The sequence below is a fragment of the Setaria italica genome, chromosome IV (genome assembly GCF_000263155.2).
Source record: "Setaria italica strain Yugu1 chromosome IV, Setaria_italica_v2.0, whole genome shotgun sequence".
NCBI lineage: Eukaryota > Viridiplantae > Streptophyta > Magnoliopsida > Poales > Poaceae > Setaria > Setaria italica.
The window spans coordinates 6,896,699-6,909,946 of NC_028453.1; the positions used below are offsets into that span (position 1 = coordinate 6,896,699).

Consider the following 13,248-nt stretch of genomic DNA (forward strand, 5'->3'; position numbering starts at 1 on the left):
TTAGTCTTTTCTCACTTTCCAATGTTCCCAGTCGACTTTATTTGAACGCTAGTTCCATCAAGACCACCGATAATGTGGTCGTTCAGAGGTCTTTGTTCAGTAGAATTAATGGCCAGTATTGAGCGAATGGCAGACAGCAGTAGAGTGTAGCAAAGAGGACGGAGCTAGAAAGACAGTAGAAACATATAGAGATCGAGGGAATTCTCTTTCGGCACACTATCAAGACTCCAGTTAGCTAGTCAATTGCTCGGTCTGCCTATATACACACTTGCGCATTCCAGGCAAGTTGCGTTAAGAATCTTAAAACTTTGACTGATCATGTAGACGAGCTACAGCATATGCAGTACATTGAGATAGTACGATGCTAATTACAGGTCGTAAGTCATCGAATTAAAGTTGCATTCGTTTATACGATATTTTTCTGTAGCTTTTACCAACATATTCTGGTGGCATTACTTGTAGTCAGAGTTTCTCAAATCATAACGTTTCCAAATTAAAGTGATATAAATTTACATAGAAAGTGAGTAAACTATCCATGCATTATTATGCATCACAAGAATCCCAGTAAGTCATACTACTTGGGACATGTCAGAGTAACATACTCACCAAACATCTAACCCCTTAAATATGATTAGAGAAGAATAACTTTTACATGCTTGATGCTTCGATAGGAATCTGTACCAAACCAGACAAACATGGCCCCCCGAGATACGCTAGTCGTGTGTCACGCCAGTGGTTGCAGCATCTTGACTTGCTCTAACGAAAATGGTCACAGCATACGTAAACATGCTTTAGTTGCCGTGTGTTAGTAAACCTCCTCTCTACTAAACAACTCCAATGATTATGGTATCTGCCGAAGAGCATCAACTAACAACTTAACGGCTATCTGCTAGCCTGTGATCTACAAGAACCTTTTTTTGTGTGTGTTTCTTTCTACGAAGCGTGGTTTGTCGTAATCGACGTGTATACGGCAGAGACCAGGAGGTTTCGTGCTGCAAGCTACACAGGATGTGCTAAAAAAATATGGCAGAAACCAGTAGATTACGAGGATCTGTCAAAAATCCAAATTTCTTGATTACGAGCAACCGGTGAGAACATTTAATTTCCGGCGCCACCGTGTAGTTCGAGTCTTTTGCTTCATCGGTGGCCTATAGCCTAGCCTTCTTCAGTATGTTGAGTCTTTTCTCACTTTCCAAGTTTCTCGCTCGACTTTGAACCATTGTCGTTAGACCACAGATGATAAACAATGCGGCTATTATTCAGACGTCGTTGTTCGGGAGAAAGGGTAAAGGTTGGGGCCTGATTCGATGAACAGGAAGGACCATAGCAGCGTTGTCGAAGAACAATCAGAAGACCCATAGCCATGGTTGACCTTGACGACGCTTCGGTCCTTGGCAACGGCAACGTCAAGCTCGGGTCAGGGGAATGCTAAAAGAGAGCGAAGACGACGATAGGGATGGCGCAGCATGGCACTGAGCGCGAACTCGGGAAAGATTGAAAACGAAATGATTATATTCCGGCGAAATGTGCTCAACGCTTGCGCTTGCACCCGAGAAAGCCTGGTCCCGAATCGGATTCTCGGAGACCTGCTGCTGTTGTTTGATATCCCTTTGGCTTGAAACAATATGCGCACTCCTTTTGGTTAAGAGGAACTTGTTTTTTGTGGCACCAGCGATCATCGGAAACTCAGAGACAGGCAGCTCGCATCGCACCGTCGCCGTCGCGGGAGCAGGCAGCGGCATGATGAGTCGCAAACTCGCAAGTCGCAACTCGCACGACATGGCTCCGCCCAATTGCATGCGCAGGCGCGCAGCAGTGCCGATATGAGCTAGCACCACCCACACGCATAGGGCCCAACTCCTCCAATCGGCCGGCCTCGGGCGACAAGGTCGCGTGTATATGGACGCATCCATGCAAGGCCAACCAAATTTCTAGCCCAACTACGCCCGCTGGCCACGCGCGACGACGAGACTGTTCCGAGTCCGACAAATATGCTGGCAACGCGGGCCGAACCGGGTCGTGCGCGGGACGCACTGCCCGGCAGGCGCGGCGGCCGGTGCGGGTGCTACACTGCTACTGGTGCGACGAGCCGACGAGACACCAGTACGAGCGCCTACGCTCGCGCCTCGCGGCCGGGCAAGGTGGAAGCGGGGACGCCGACCCGGCTCGGCTCGACCTGCGCGCACGCAATGAAAGATCGAAAGATTCGGCGAGGGCGCGAGGCGGCCGCAACGTACGTGACAGCGGAACAAGCAACGTACTCCTACGTACGGGAGCCGAGCCACCGATGGATCAGCGTCTGGCGACCTGGCTGAATTGGAGCTGGTGCAGGTCAGCTGATGCAGCGCTTGTCGTTCTGTTGGCGTCAGTCAGGCACGGCCCCGCCTCTGTTTGTCGTATGCCCGTCGTCCCGTGCTAGTGCATGCAGGAGCGTCAGGATAAAGTTGTGCTTGCTGCTGCCTGCTGGCTCCCCTCCGGCCGGTGCGTGATAGACTCTGCTAGTGCTATACTTCCCTGCTGCTTCTGACAAGCGACAACTAACACATACCGCTACTGTACCAGGGCTGCCAAAGACAGTTTCAGAAAAAAAAGAACATGTGGGAGGGGGAAAGAAAGGCGTGTACGTGGTCCGTGGCATTATTGATCGATTCCCCAAGTTGTTCATTTCTCTACATTTTCATGCGGTTTCGTGACCAAAGTTGCACCGGATCACACAGCTGCACGACACTTGCGTAGCCGCAATAATTCTGGCCGCACAGCGCGGCAGAGACCGGCCATGAACGCCGAATTGCTTCACTGTGCCGGCACCTGCTCCTGCTCCATGCCGCCGACATTCAAAGTCCCACCAAAAAATCGCAGCGACGATTTCGTATCGCCGACGACCACCACAGAAATGCACCCCAGGCAAAACGAAAGAATTCCATCTCCGATCCTCCATCGCCCCTAGCAGGGCGGCAGGCTCGGCGCCTCGGCCTTGGGCGGCGGCGCCGCCGCGACGGTGACCGCGGCGGGGATCGTCCTGGCGACGTGCTCGGTGCGGCCGAGCCGGCCCCGCGCCGCCGCCGCGGCTGTGGCCGCGCTCCTCATCCGGCCCTTGCCGAGGTGGTGCTCGCAGAGCGAGTACCCCACCAGCGTCGGCTGGCTGCACCGCCACCCGCGCCCGTTCACGCGGCTGCACCGCGAACCCTCCAGCAGCACCGCTGGGCCGCGCCGCTTCTTGGCCCCGCCGCCGCTGCTGCCATTGCTGCCGGCCTTCCCCTCGTCCTTCACGGCCACGGCCGCCACTGCTGCCGGCACCACCACTAGTTGCAGCGCGCCTCCGTTGCTCGTCACGCGTTCCTCCACCTTCGCCGCCGCCGACTCCGACTTACCACCGACGCCGCCGACGCATGCCACGCCGTCCTTCCAGTCCAAACTGTGATGGCCATTACTCACTGCACTGAATCTGCAAGTGCAAAACATACCGTTCGTACAAAGATTTCAACGCGCCGGCTATATAGAAAAATAACTGAAAGTAAACATGAACAGTAGGTGGCGCAACAAAATGTGCCAATGTGCAGTGTGCATCGGTCATGGACGTGCCCCCGAGTCGCTAGAGGCCAAGCAAGATTGATCACGCGCGGATACAACCAAAACCACTAGGCTGTGATCGACAAGTAGCGCTCCAAAGTGGCATGGCAAGCGAGCAAGCAACCGAGACGTGCGCATGGGCTACGGGAACAAAATCATGCGCGAGGTTGGGATCGTGGATGGGAGGACGTGCCTACAGGGATGCCTTGTCTGACTGCTGCAGGGGGGGTGGTGCACTAAAATAATTGGATCCATGTCTGGTGGTGTCTCTCATGGGTCAAGCTGGCATTGCATATTTGCATCGCCCACTATATGAAACAGTAGAACGGAGAAGATCGAAAGGAAAAGAACCTAGCGTGCTTTCCCTTTTCTTTTTTCATCAGAAGATACTAGTATATATGTATCTATTGTATTGGTGCAGCCAAATTTGCAAAAGTTGCTAGTACTAGGAGCAGTATCTTTGTTCTGCAGTTGTTTAATCCGTACCTCCTGTGGCCACCACCATCATCAGCTCCAAGTTCATGTTGTGCACCCATGCTCCTGCCGCAATCCACCACCACATTGTCCTCCTGCGCAGTTGAGCACCACAAAACACAACGGATTCAGCTAGATCTAGTCGCCTCCTCCACGAGTGCAACTTGTGCAAGAACCGGGACTGCAGAAAGAATCAAGAGGCGCACACACACTACCTGCGGCAATGCCAGGCGCCTGGCCACCCCAGATTTGTGCGCGAGATCCGCGCCCGCATGCAGCAGCTTACCCGCCTCGCGATCCCCGCCACCGCCGGGGTCGAGCCACCCTCGGCTCCTCGCCGCATTCTGCGGCGTCTGCGGCGAGGTGGATGTGGTCGGATCTGAGCCCAGCTGCGGGGAGGGCTGCGGCCTCCGCCTGATCCTCATGGATGAGAGAGAGAGAGAGAGAGATCGAGAGGGAGGGAGGAGTGAGAGAGGAGAGAGAGAGAGAGAGAGGGCCGGAGGGGCGAGGGCAATGGTGGTGGAGATGGCCAGATGGGGAGATTTGGGGAGGGTGCAAATTAAAGTGGGAGGGCTTTTGGTTCCGGCTTGCCTTTTATGCCTCCCCTTCATGCCTCGGCGTTTTTATTTATGGGCGACGCGGTAAGTTTAGAATAGTGGTAGATGGTGCAGTTTTCAGCACTGCCCGCTGTCTTGGCTTGGCTGGGCATGCACATGCCTGGCCTGCTGTGCGCCTTCCCTTCCGCTGCACCGGAGGGCGTCGCCTCGCCGTCCGATCTGGTGTAAGAAACTGCGCAGCGGCATGTGCGCCTGGAGCTCTGGACCTCTGGTGATGACTGTATGGGGATGTAAAAAAGCTGGTGAGATGTATAGGTTTTTGTATAACAGAAAGTACAGCGCGTGCTGGTTGAGGAACACGTCCAGGCAATGGGACAAAAGAACGCGTGAAATTGAGATCACACACGACCAAACAATATCGCTCGCCAAATCATGAGTTTTTTTTTTAAAGAAACGTTTCTTTGATGAAATGTTCTCTCCGGTTTTGCTTGGTTGATCATGGATTAAGATTAGAGAGGGGCCGTGGATCTTGAGGGGATCGAACAGTCAGATCAAAGGCGGGGGCGGCGACGAGTCAGACGGAGCAGTGGCGAGAACTGGGGGAGCGAGCAGGGGAGGAAAGCAAAGCTCGGGCGCTGTCAGGGGGAGCATGTGTGGCCGACGCATCCAGCTTTTGGGCAGCATGGCGGGGGCAGGAGGAAGAAGCCAATGAGATGCCCCTGCTGCGGGCGGGCACCGGACAGTTAGCAGCCCGTGTATAGATGACCGCCTCGTGGGCGTTTCCATGCCGGTGCTGGTGTTCGGGATCGGCCATTGCAACTGGATGCGGTTTTGGTGAAGCATTGATGGTTGATGCGATCCTGATCTCGCCACACGGTGGTGAGAAAAGTGGCAAGTTAACGGATCGAGGGAGAAGGATGCAAAACACGGCAAAATTGCAGGTTTGGGTATTGGGGTTTGCACAGATTCGTGTGTCTCCAGCGTGAGGAACGAATCTGCCAAACGAGAGGAAGAGAGGGGATGGAGGAGAGATGCGCGAAAGGAACTATACCGAAGGGCCCTTCATGGGCTGGAACGATGCTTGCGCAGGAGCAGGCTGCTTGGCCCATGGACTCTGCAGTGCCACTGCCTCACGCGCCTGTGGGCGAGCGAAAATGGACGGACTCTGCAGCAGTGACGTCTGTGTGCTGATGGGGACGATTTGCGCTGCTGCAGAGGAGCCTGGGTGCCTGACGCTAGGTTCATGTCAAGCATCAGCAGATGCAGAGCCAGCAATGCGGCCATCTTGTTCGAATTTTGAATTTACTGACGCGTGACAAAAGGAATCAGTAACAACAGATTGCAGATCATCGGCAGGTCATGTAGAGGTTGCTGAGGCTTAAGCATAATACATTAATACTGACCACAAAACTATGTCCTGCTTTCAACACAGATAGCACAAGTACATAATGTTATATGAGGAAAGCAGGAAAATCACCTTTAAAGGATTCTGACCATACCGAGCATTGCCATAACGACTGAATCGACAAATATCTATAAACATGTTTTCAAGCCACAAAGGCTGAAAGGTGGCCTCGTTGTTTTCCTTGACTTTGCAGGTGAACTGCATTAGTGCAAAATGTCGACAGACTCGGCAGCAAGTGCGGACCAGAATTTCTCACCAAAAGGGAACAGATGCAGACCGCAAGTTAACCTCGTAAGGTCAAACAGTTAGGCACATTAAACAGCATCTGCGGAGTGCCTAACCTTCTCTGGCAGATGTCCTTCAAGCTTTCAAATACATCATGAATGTTATGCAGGACATACATAAATGTGCTTATGTTGGTACTTCCTAGTACATTGTTCGCTAGGACAAAAAAATCCCAGCACAATATGTCATCATCAGTACACAAGGCATTAATATCTACCATTTTTCTATAGTATAAACAGTTAGGTCTTTTACAAAGTAGTTAGGTACTACATCTTCCCAATCCCACATTCATCCATACAAATGAATTCCGAGAAACTACCCAGTTCACCCAACCAAAACGCCCCACCTATGGAGCAATAAGTGAAATGTCAGTATGGTTGATGTGGTTCTCTTTTCCACTTAAATTCTATATCATAAAGCAACCCTAGGCACAAAAAAAAAAGGCAGGGAGTCGCAGATGACACAGGAGCATCTATATCATCACATCTATACTATTTTCTTATTTCTGATTATAGCTAGATATGAACTTTACAACATAAGTCCCAGATGCCTCTACGGAAGAACTTGTGTGGGTATTGAGAGCTAACACTAACTGGACAGGTTTACTCTCTATATGGATTTAGAAAAATCCAAGGTCTCATGTCGACCTTAATTTGATCATTGTGTTGACTATTTATCCTAGACAACAACAGATCATATACAACCACCCAGCAAAAACCCTACTTGCCTTTATTGTTGGTGCATTTGATGCTGTTTGATCAAAAGTTGAGCATAAAGCAGCTCATTCCAGGAATCTGGTACTCCAGGAAGGCACCAGTGGCTGCAGTCCTGATATCTCTCAGGCGACCTCCTCTCCTCGTCTGTCAGGTTCTGCTTGCGGTAAATGGAAGGGTGTGCATCCTTTCTGTAGTCAGTCATTCTAGTTATGTTCAGGTAGACAACTGGAGTTTTCATCTTGTGGATCACATCCTCTAAAATGCTCATCTTTGGTGGGTAGGTTGAAAGGTACTGCTCGTTTGTTATTGGTTCACTCTCCTTGTCGCAGCTCCCACCTGAATTCCATTGACCGCCACTGCATAGTGGAGATGCAAGGCAATATATTTGTTCAGCTTACACAAATCAAATATAGCATGTGGTAATTTGAAACAGAAATGACAATGCGCACCTAAAATGAGATGCTGAGTAGCCTCTGAATAACACAGTGGTTTTTTTGGGGTTAACATTGGCATCAATCCACTTGGACCAGGTGAGAAGAGCTTTATGAAAGGCATCCACAACATTAAGCTCGCTATACACATGATTACCTTCCTGATAGTAGTCCTTCCTGTGGCACATTCAATCTGTCATCAGTGTTTAAGCGAGAATGAAATGGGGATGCTTGTTCAACCGAAGAGCTGTTAAGATGAGTTACCCTAGAGCAGTTTTCTCATGTGTCCACCAATGGCCAGTATTGAAGATGAGAAAGTCTGCATCCTTGTACTTCGGTGACGATTGCTCAACCAGGTCAAGCCTGAGAGTTTCCTTTTTCTTTCCATCGCTGACTTTCATCTCCCATTCCCGGACTAGGAATGGGGAGCGGAAGAACTCCACGCTGCAGTTATAATCCTGAATGACATGAATGGGAAAGGCAATTAGGCAACAATACTAATTAGTTAAATGAACGGAATCATGGGTAGTGTAGGATCTGGACTTCAAGGAATATATACCGTGAACAGGAAGGAGTATGAGCCTTCGGTCTTAAATTCACGCCTGCCAGATGCCTCAAAAACCTTCCTCTTGTCTTTGACAGAATTCCTCAAAATACACACAAGGGATTCCCACATGTTCCTGTTGAGTGAATCACCGATGAAAACAAGCCTTTTTCCTCTCAGCCTCTCCAACATGTCGGTCGGGTTCAATCTGATATAACAAGAACATAATTTGGCACATTACACACCAAGCTTGAACCCAAATCACTAGAATCATTTTGCATTGTTCTAATAACCTAATTCTCACCTTGGGATACTGCATCCACTGGGTTGCCAACGGAGCTTCTGATAAGCTAGATCTCGCCGACCATTGAGATAGCAGTCAAAGGGTTCATCAATGTGAGGGCACGATCCCTCCGGGTAGAGAGGGTATGAGTCATCCCTAACCCAATGCCCATGGAACATATCACAACTGGCCACCTGCTTGAACCAATCAACTTCCTTGTTTCCACTAGAACCACCATCCTGTTTTGTTGTCGACACGTTACCCTTACTGTCGTTTCCAGATTTTGAGGTGACTGCTTGGGCCGAATGGTCTTTTGATGAGCCAGCGCTTCCCTGAGTAGCATCTCCCTTCTGCTTATTCACTGCACCACTGCTTCCACCGGAAGCAACTCCACTGCTTGTCTGTTCCTGATTCTTTACAGCCGGGGATGCTACAACCATGTTGTTCTTACTGGGAGATCCAACTTCTTTCTCCCCTGCCAATGCAAGACTACCAGTTTGGTTACTAGTTGGAACAGCACTCACACTGCTACTATTGTGCTCACCTCCGCCATCTCCGGCATTGCTCTTCACTGAACTAGAACTTCCAGCTGATTCATGGCTTGCATCGCCACTTCCACTTCCACTCCCTGGCTGAGCATCTGAACTATTATTTGAACTAGCTTTCGTATCTGTGCTCTTTGCCAGACTGGAACTTCCGGTTGATTTATGGCTTGCATCTCCATTTCCACTCCCTTGCTGAGCATCTGAACTATTATTCGAACCAGCCTTCACCGGACTAGAATTTCCAGCTAATTTATGGCTTGCATCTCGATTTCTGCTCCCTGGCTGAGCATCTGAACCTTTACTCAAATCAGCCTTCTTTTCTGTGCCACTTCCAGAAGAACCACTGCTCCCGGCTCCAACAGCACCTTCTGCCTCGGCCTTCACCGAGCTGATATTTCCAGAAGCAGAACCACTGGTTGGAATGCCAATTCCGCTTCCAGCCTGAGTATTAGAAGATCCAGTGCTCAAATCAACCTTCCCGGAGCTGCTACTCCCGGCAGAATTATTGCTGGGGACACCTCCTCCAACTTTGGCCTCGGCTTTCACAGTGCTGCCTTGTCCGGCAGTAGCATTGCTCGGGTCTCCGCTTCCACTTCCCGGCTGCTTATTAGACGTATCTACGCTCTGCTCGCTGGCCTTCGCCACGGTTCTGTCTCCGGCGGCACTGCTGGCTGGAGATCCACTGCTGCCTCCTGCCTTGCTACTCGAAAGACCTCCGCCGTTCCCTTTATTCTGATCCACCGCACCGCCACTCGATGCAGAATTATTCGTCGGAGCCCCGCCTCCGCCTTCGCCGCTAATGCCATTTCCGGCCAAATCACTGGCCGGAGGCACACTCCCACCACCGACATTGCCGATCGGAGCACCACCTCCACTTCCCAGCTGCTTACTAGACTCAGCCGCGGCAGAGCTGTTGCTTCCCGCCGCGCTCCCCACTCCCCCACCGCTCACATCGCGGCTCACCTCGCCAACGCCGCCGCCCGATCCGCCCGCCGTGGCGCGCGGAGGCTGCGGCGAGGGGGCGGGCGCGCTAGCGGGCAGGATGGACGAGAAGAAGCCGGAAATCTGCGAGCGGTACGGCGCCGTGGACGCGTACACGCTGCCGAACCACGAGGCGCCCCCCTCCGCGCCGGCGCCGGCGCCCGCGGAGGAGGGCGTGGCGAAGGCGACGTAGGCGGTGAACGCGGCGAAGGAGACCGCGAACCCGTACAGGGTGAGCCTCGCGCGGCGCCGCGAGCGGCCGCCGAGCGGGCTGAGGGGCCCGGCGTCCCCGCACACCAGGCCGCCGCTCTGCTTCCAGAGGCTCTTCATGCCGCCCGGCCGCGGCGGCGCTACGGCGTGCCGCGCTCCGGGAGACGCGGAGCGGGGCAAGTGGAAGGGGGAAGCGGAGGCGACTAGCAAGCAAGCGAGGGTGGCCGTGGCGGTGCTCCGCTGGTAGCGCGGTGGGGGACGGAGGAGATGGCGAGTGGTTTGAGAAAGCTTTGGGGAGGAGGTGGGGGCGTTGGTGGGGTGGTGGCTATAGTAATTTCGGGGAGAAAAAAATAACAAACTCATTAGCAATCTGTTTAGATTTTGGCCATGTTTAGTTACTCCCAACTCCCAACTTTGACACTATGCAAAAAGAAGATTCCCCATCACATCAAACTTGCGGTACATGCATGGAGTACTAAATGTAGATGAAATTAAAAACTAATTGCACAGTTTTGTTGTACTTTGCGAGACGAATCTTTTGAGCCTAATTAGTCAATATTTGGACAATAATTCACAAATACAAACGAAACGCTACAGTGTGCTACAGTACTGTAACAGTAATTTGGCACCTCCCAAATTCCCCAACTAAACACGGCCTTTGTTGCGAGGGGGTCAAGGAAGGTCAAAAGAGAAACTGAAAGACGGCGATGGTCAAAATAGGTAACGAAAATAATGCTTCTCGCATTACTTGCAACTTTTATGGGTCATTTTCCATGTTGACTTCTCTTATCATCCACGATTACCGATTTCTACAAAATGTAAATGCTGAATTTGTCGTAATTATCCGTATATTTCAAGTACTCTAACTATCTAATTACTCTACTTTGCAAACCATTCTACTTTGCAAACCACTTGGTTTACCACGTGAACGCAGCAAATATAAAAGCCACGCCTGGAAAGCGGGCCCATACCGCTGCTATCTTTGCCGATCCTCGATCCGGTGCGGCTCGCGTCGCGCATGCGGCATGCCCGTGATCCTAGCCGCGTAGAATTCAGAGAGGCACCGACAGGTGGGCCCTCCGTACGGGACGAACGGAACGGACGGCGCCAAATCCGCCACGTGATTGGCCTTTGGTAGGATGGCGGGACGCGTGGCGACGTCCTAATTATGGCGATGATACCGATAGCGGGAGCATCTATTGCACACTACCTATTTTGTACTTTCTATTTAACGCTCTACTTGAATTGGCAAAAATATTCCTCTTCATATCGAGTTGTTCATTCTAAGACTATCCTCCCACTCTCCAAATCCCACCGGCTCGATTCCTCTCTAAAATATACACTCTACATCCACTCCAACAGCTACAACAGCCTCTCCATTTTGCACTATCCATTCGGGCAATTACTGCACATGAGGCCCACACTTTGGCAAGAAAAATTGGCTTGCCAAGTTTGGCAAGTGTGAAGAGAAGTTTGGCAAGTCGAATAGGATAGAGAGCCATAGCAACTCTATTGGACCAATTTTTCTTAGGTCCCGTTTGGATCATTGGAATTGAATTCCATTCTAATAATCATAATTTAGACACAAATTAATTAAGCTAATATAATTGTATGTGGAATATATTTTTATATTATTGTTGGCGATATGGGAGAGGTACTTATGTGCTGCACTTCTATATAGGGAAGCGAGTTCAAGAGCGTACTATAAGAATTGAATTCCATTCTAATAATCATAATCTATAGAATCAATTTCCATCTCCCACCCCATGAATTTAAGATAGGCTTATATCTAAACTTTGGAAAGTTGTGGAATGCCACTTTCCATGATAAATTAGCCTACTCCATTAAGTAGATTCCAATTCCTTCAAATGAAGGGATCCAAACACGGCCTTACTGATTTGCCAAATTGCAAGTTGGATATCAACGCTCTTGAAGTTAGTCCAGCTGAATTGAGTAGGGACCGGACAATTGAATAAGGTCGTCAGACACCATAATGTCACTAGTGTGTCTCCCTCTTGGGTAAAGAAGAATTTTAATCCCTACATTAAGGATTAAATTATTATCCTAATAAAAGTTAGCATTGAAAAGGCTAGATTGGTGTACAATTATAAAAAATATGAAATCTGAATTCACATTTTTCACAACATATCAATTCCGTAGCAACAAACTAGTACTAGAACACTGCCTTCGTTTCAAAGTAGTAGGAGTATAAGGAGGTACCTTGTGAGTGTATAGATGAATCCTTTTACTTATGGTTTAGATTAGATATAACTTATTAAACTGCTATTAATAGACCCATCGTTTGATTAGATGTGGTCTAGGTCCTCAACACTACACTTGATCGATAGTATTCCTTATCACAAGATTGAAACCATAAGAAAAGTAGTTTTAAATATGAACCTAGTGGTAGTAAAGTTTACGACAAAGTCTACAAATTTATAAGATTAAATCTCAAAGATTAAATTTTTAAATCTTTAAATGCGTGGAGTCTTATTATACAAAAGAGGTAGTATAGTTTTGAGTAAAAGAAAAACAATGGCCGAAACCTAATTTCTCCATCGTATTCTGGAAAAAAATGACCTTACACTTTTAGCTTCCAAGTCCTTATCAAATGAAAAAAAAACAGAACTGCAAGTATCTAGAACCTTTTCTATGTCACCTCCTCGTACACATTGCTCAAAATCCACTACAGCTTTGGTACGGTGGAGGGTGGATCTTGCGTCGTCTTGACATAACTGCCCGTTGACATACAATATGCCGCACACCAGCTAGTGCGTCCCTGCTTGCCGTGTCCGTACATGTGGTTATGTTGGGCCAGACTGCCAGGGAGAGGGCCAGGAAAATCGGCGTCGGTGCAGTCGCGCTTGGACTTTAGGCGACCCGGTCCAAAAGCGTACGGGCTGCTTTTGCATCGGAAAGCGGGAAAAACTGGAGTACGTTATCTTGTCCCGTGCTTTGCCTTTCCCCGGCGCTGGTTTTAGCTTTTCGCCCGGCTGGAGATCGTCAGGCTTGAGCAATTGCGCGCAATTCGACGTGTTCTCGACCGGAATTTGAATTGTTCGCTCTGGAATCTGTCTCTAATTCCTATTAAGGAAATTAATCTAGTAGTATTCGTTCCATTTCATACGGACGGTAGGTGTCAGTAATTTGACCAGCCATAAACGCACGCAGCAACGGATAATGCTGATCACTCAGGACCGAAGGATCAGGCACCGGGGTGAAAGCTCAGTCTACCGCTTGTTTGGAG

The 13,248-nt window shown here is 49.9% G+C and overlaps 2 protein-coding genes across 2 annotated transcripts; both read right to left on the reverse strand.

Moving 5' to 3' along the window:
* Positions 1-2,607: 2,607 nt before the first annotated feature.
* LOC101785370 lies at positions 2,608-4,624 on the reverse strand. The gene is made up of 3 exons (XM_004964866.2): positions 4,260-4,624; positions 4,057-4,139; positions 2,608-3,445 (listed from the first exon to the last, which is right to left on the reverse strand). Exons 1-3 carry the CDS (start codon positions 4,467-4,469, stop codon positions 2,944-2,946), a joined length of 795 nt encoding a protein of 264 aa, XP_004964923.1. The 5' UTR covers positions 4,470-4,624; the 3' UTR covers positions 2,608-2,943.
* A 1,724-nt stretch (positions 4,625-6,348) lies between these two features.
* On the reverse strand, positions 6,349-10,291 carry LOC101785774 (protein trichome birefringence). Its single transcript, XM_004964867.3, has 5 exons — positions 8,287-10,291; positions 7,998-8,190; positions 7,703-7,896; positions 7,457-7,615; positions 6,349-7,363 (listed from the first exon to the last, which is right to left on the reverse strand). Exons 1-5 carry the CDS (start codon positions 10,119-10,121, stop codon positions 7,021-7,023), a joined length of 2,724 nt encoding a protein of 907 aa, XP_004964924.1. The 5' UTR covers positions 10,122-10,291; the 3' UTR covers positions 6,349-7,020.
* Positions 10,292-13,248: the final 2,957 nt, after the last annotated feature.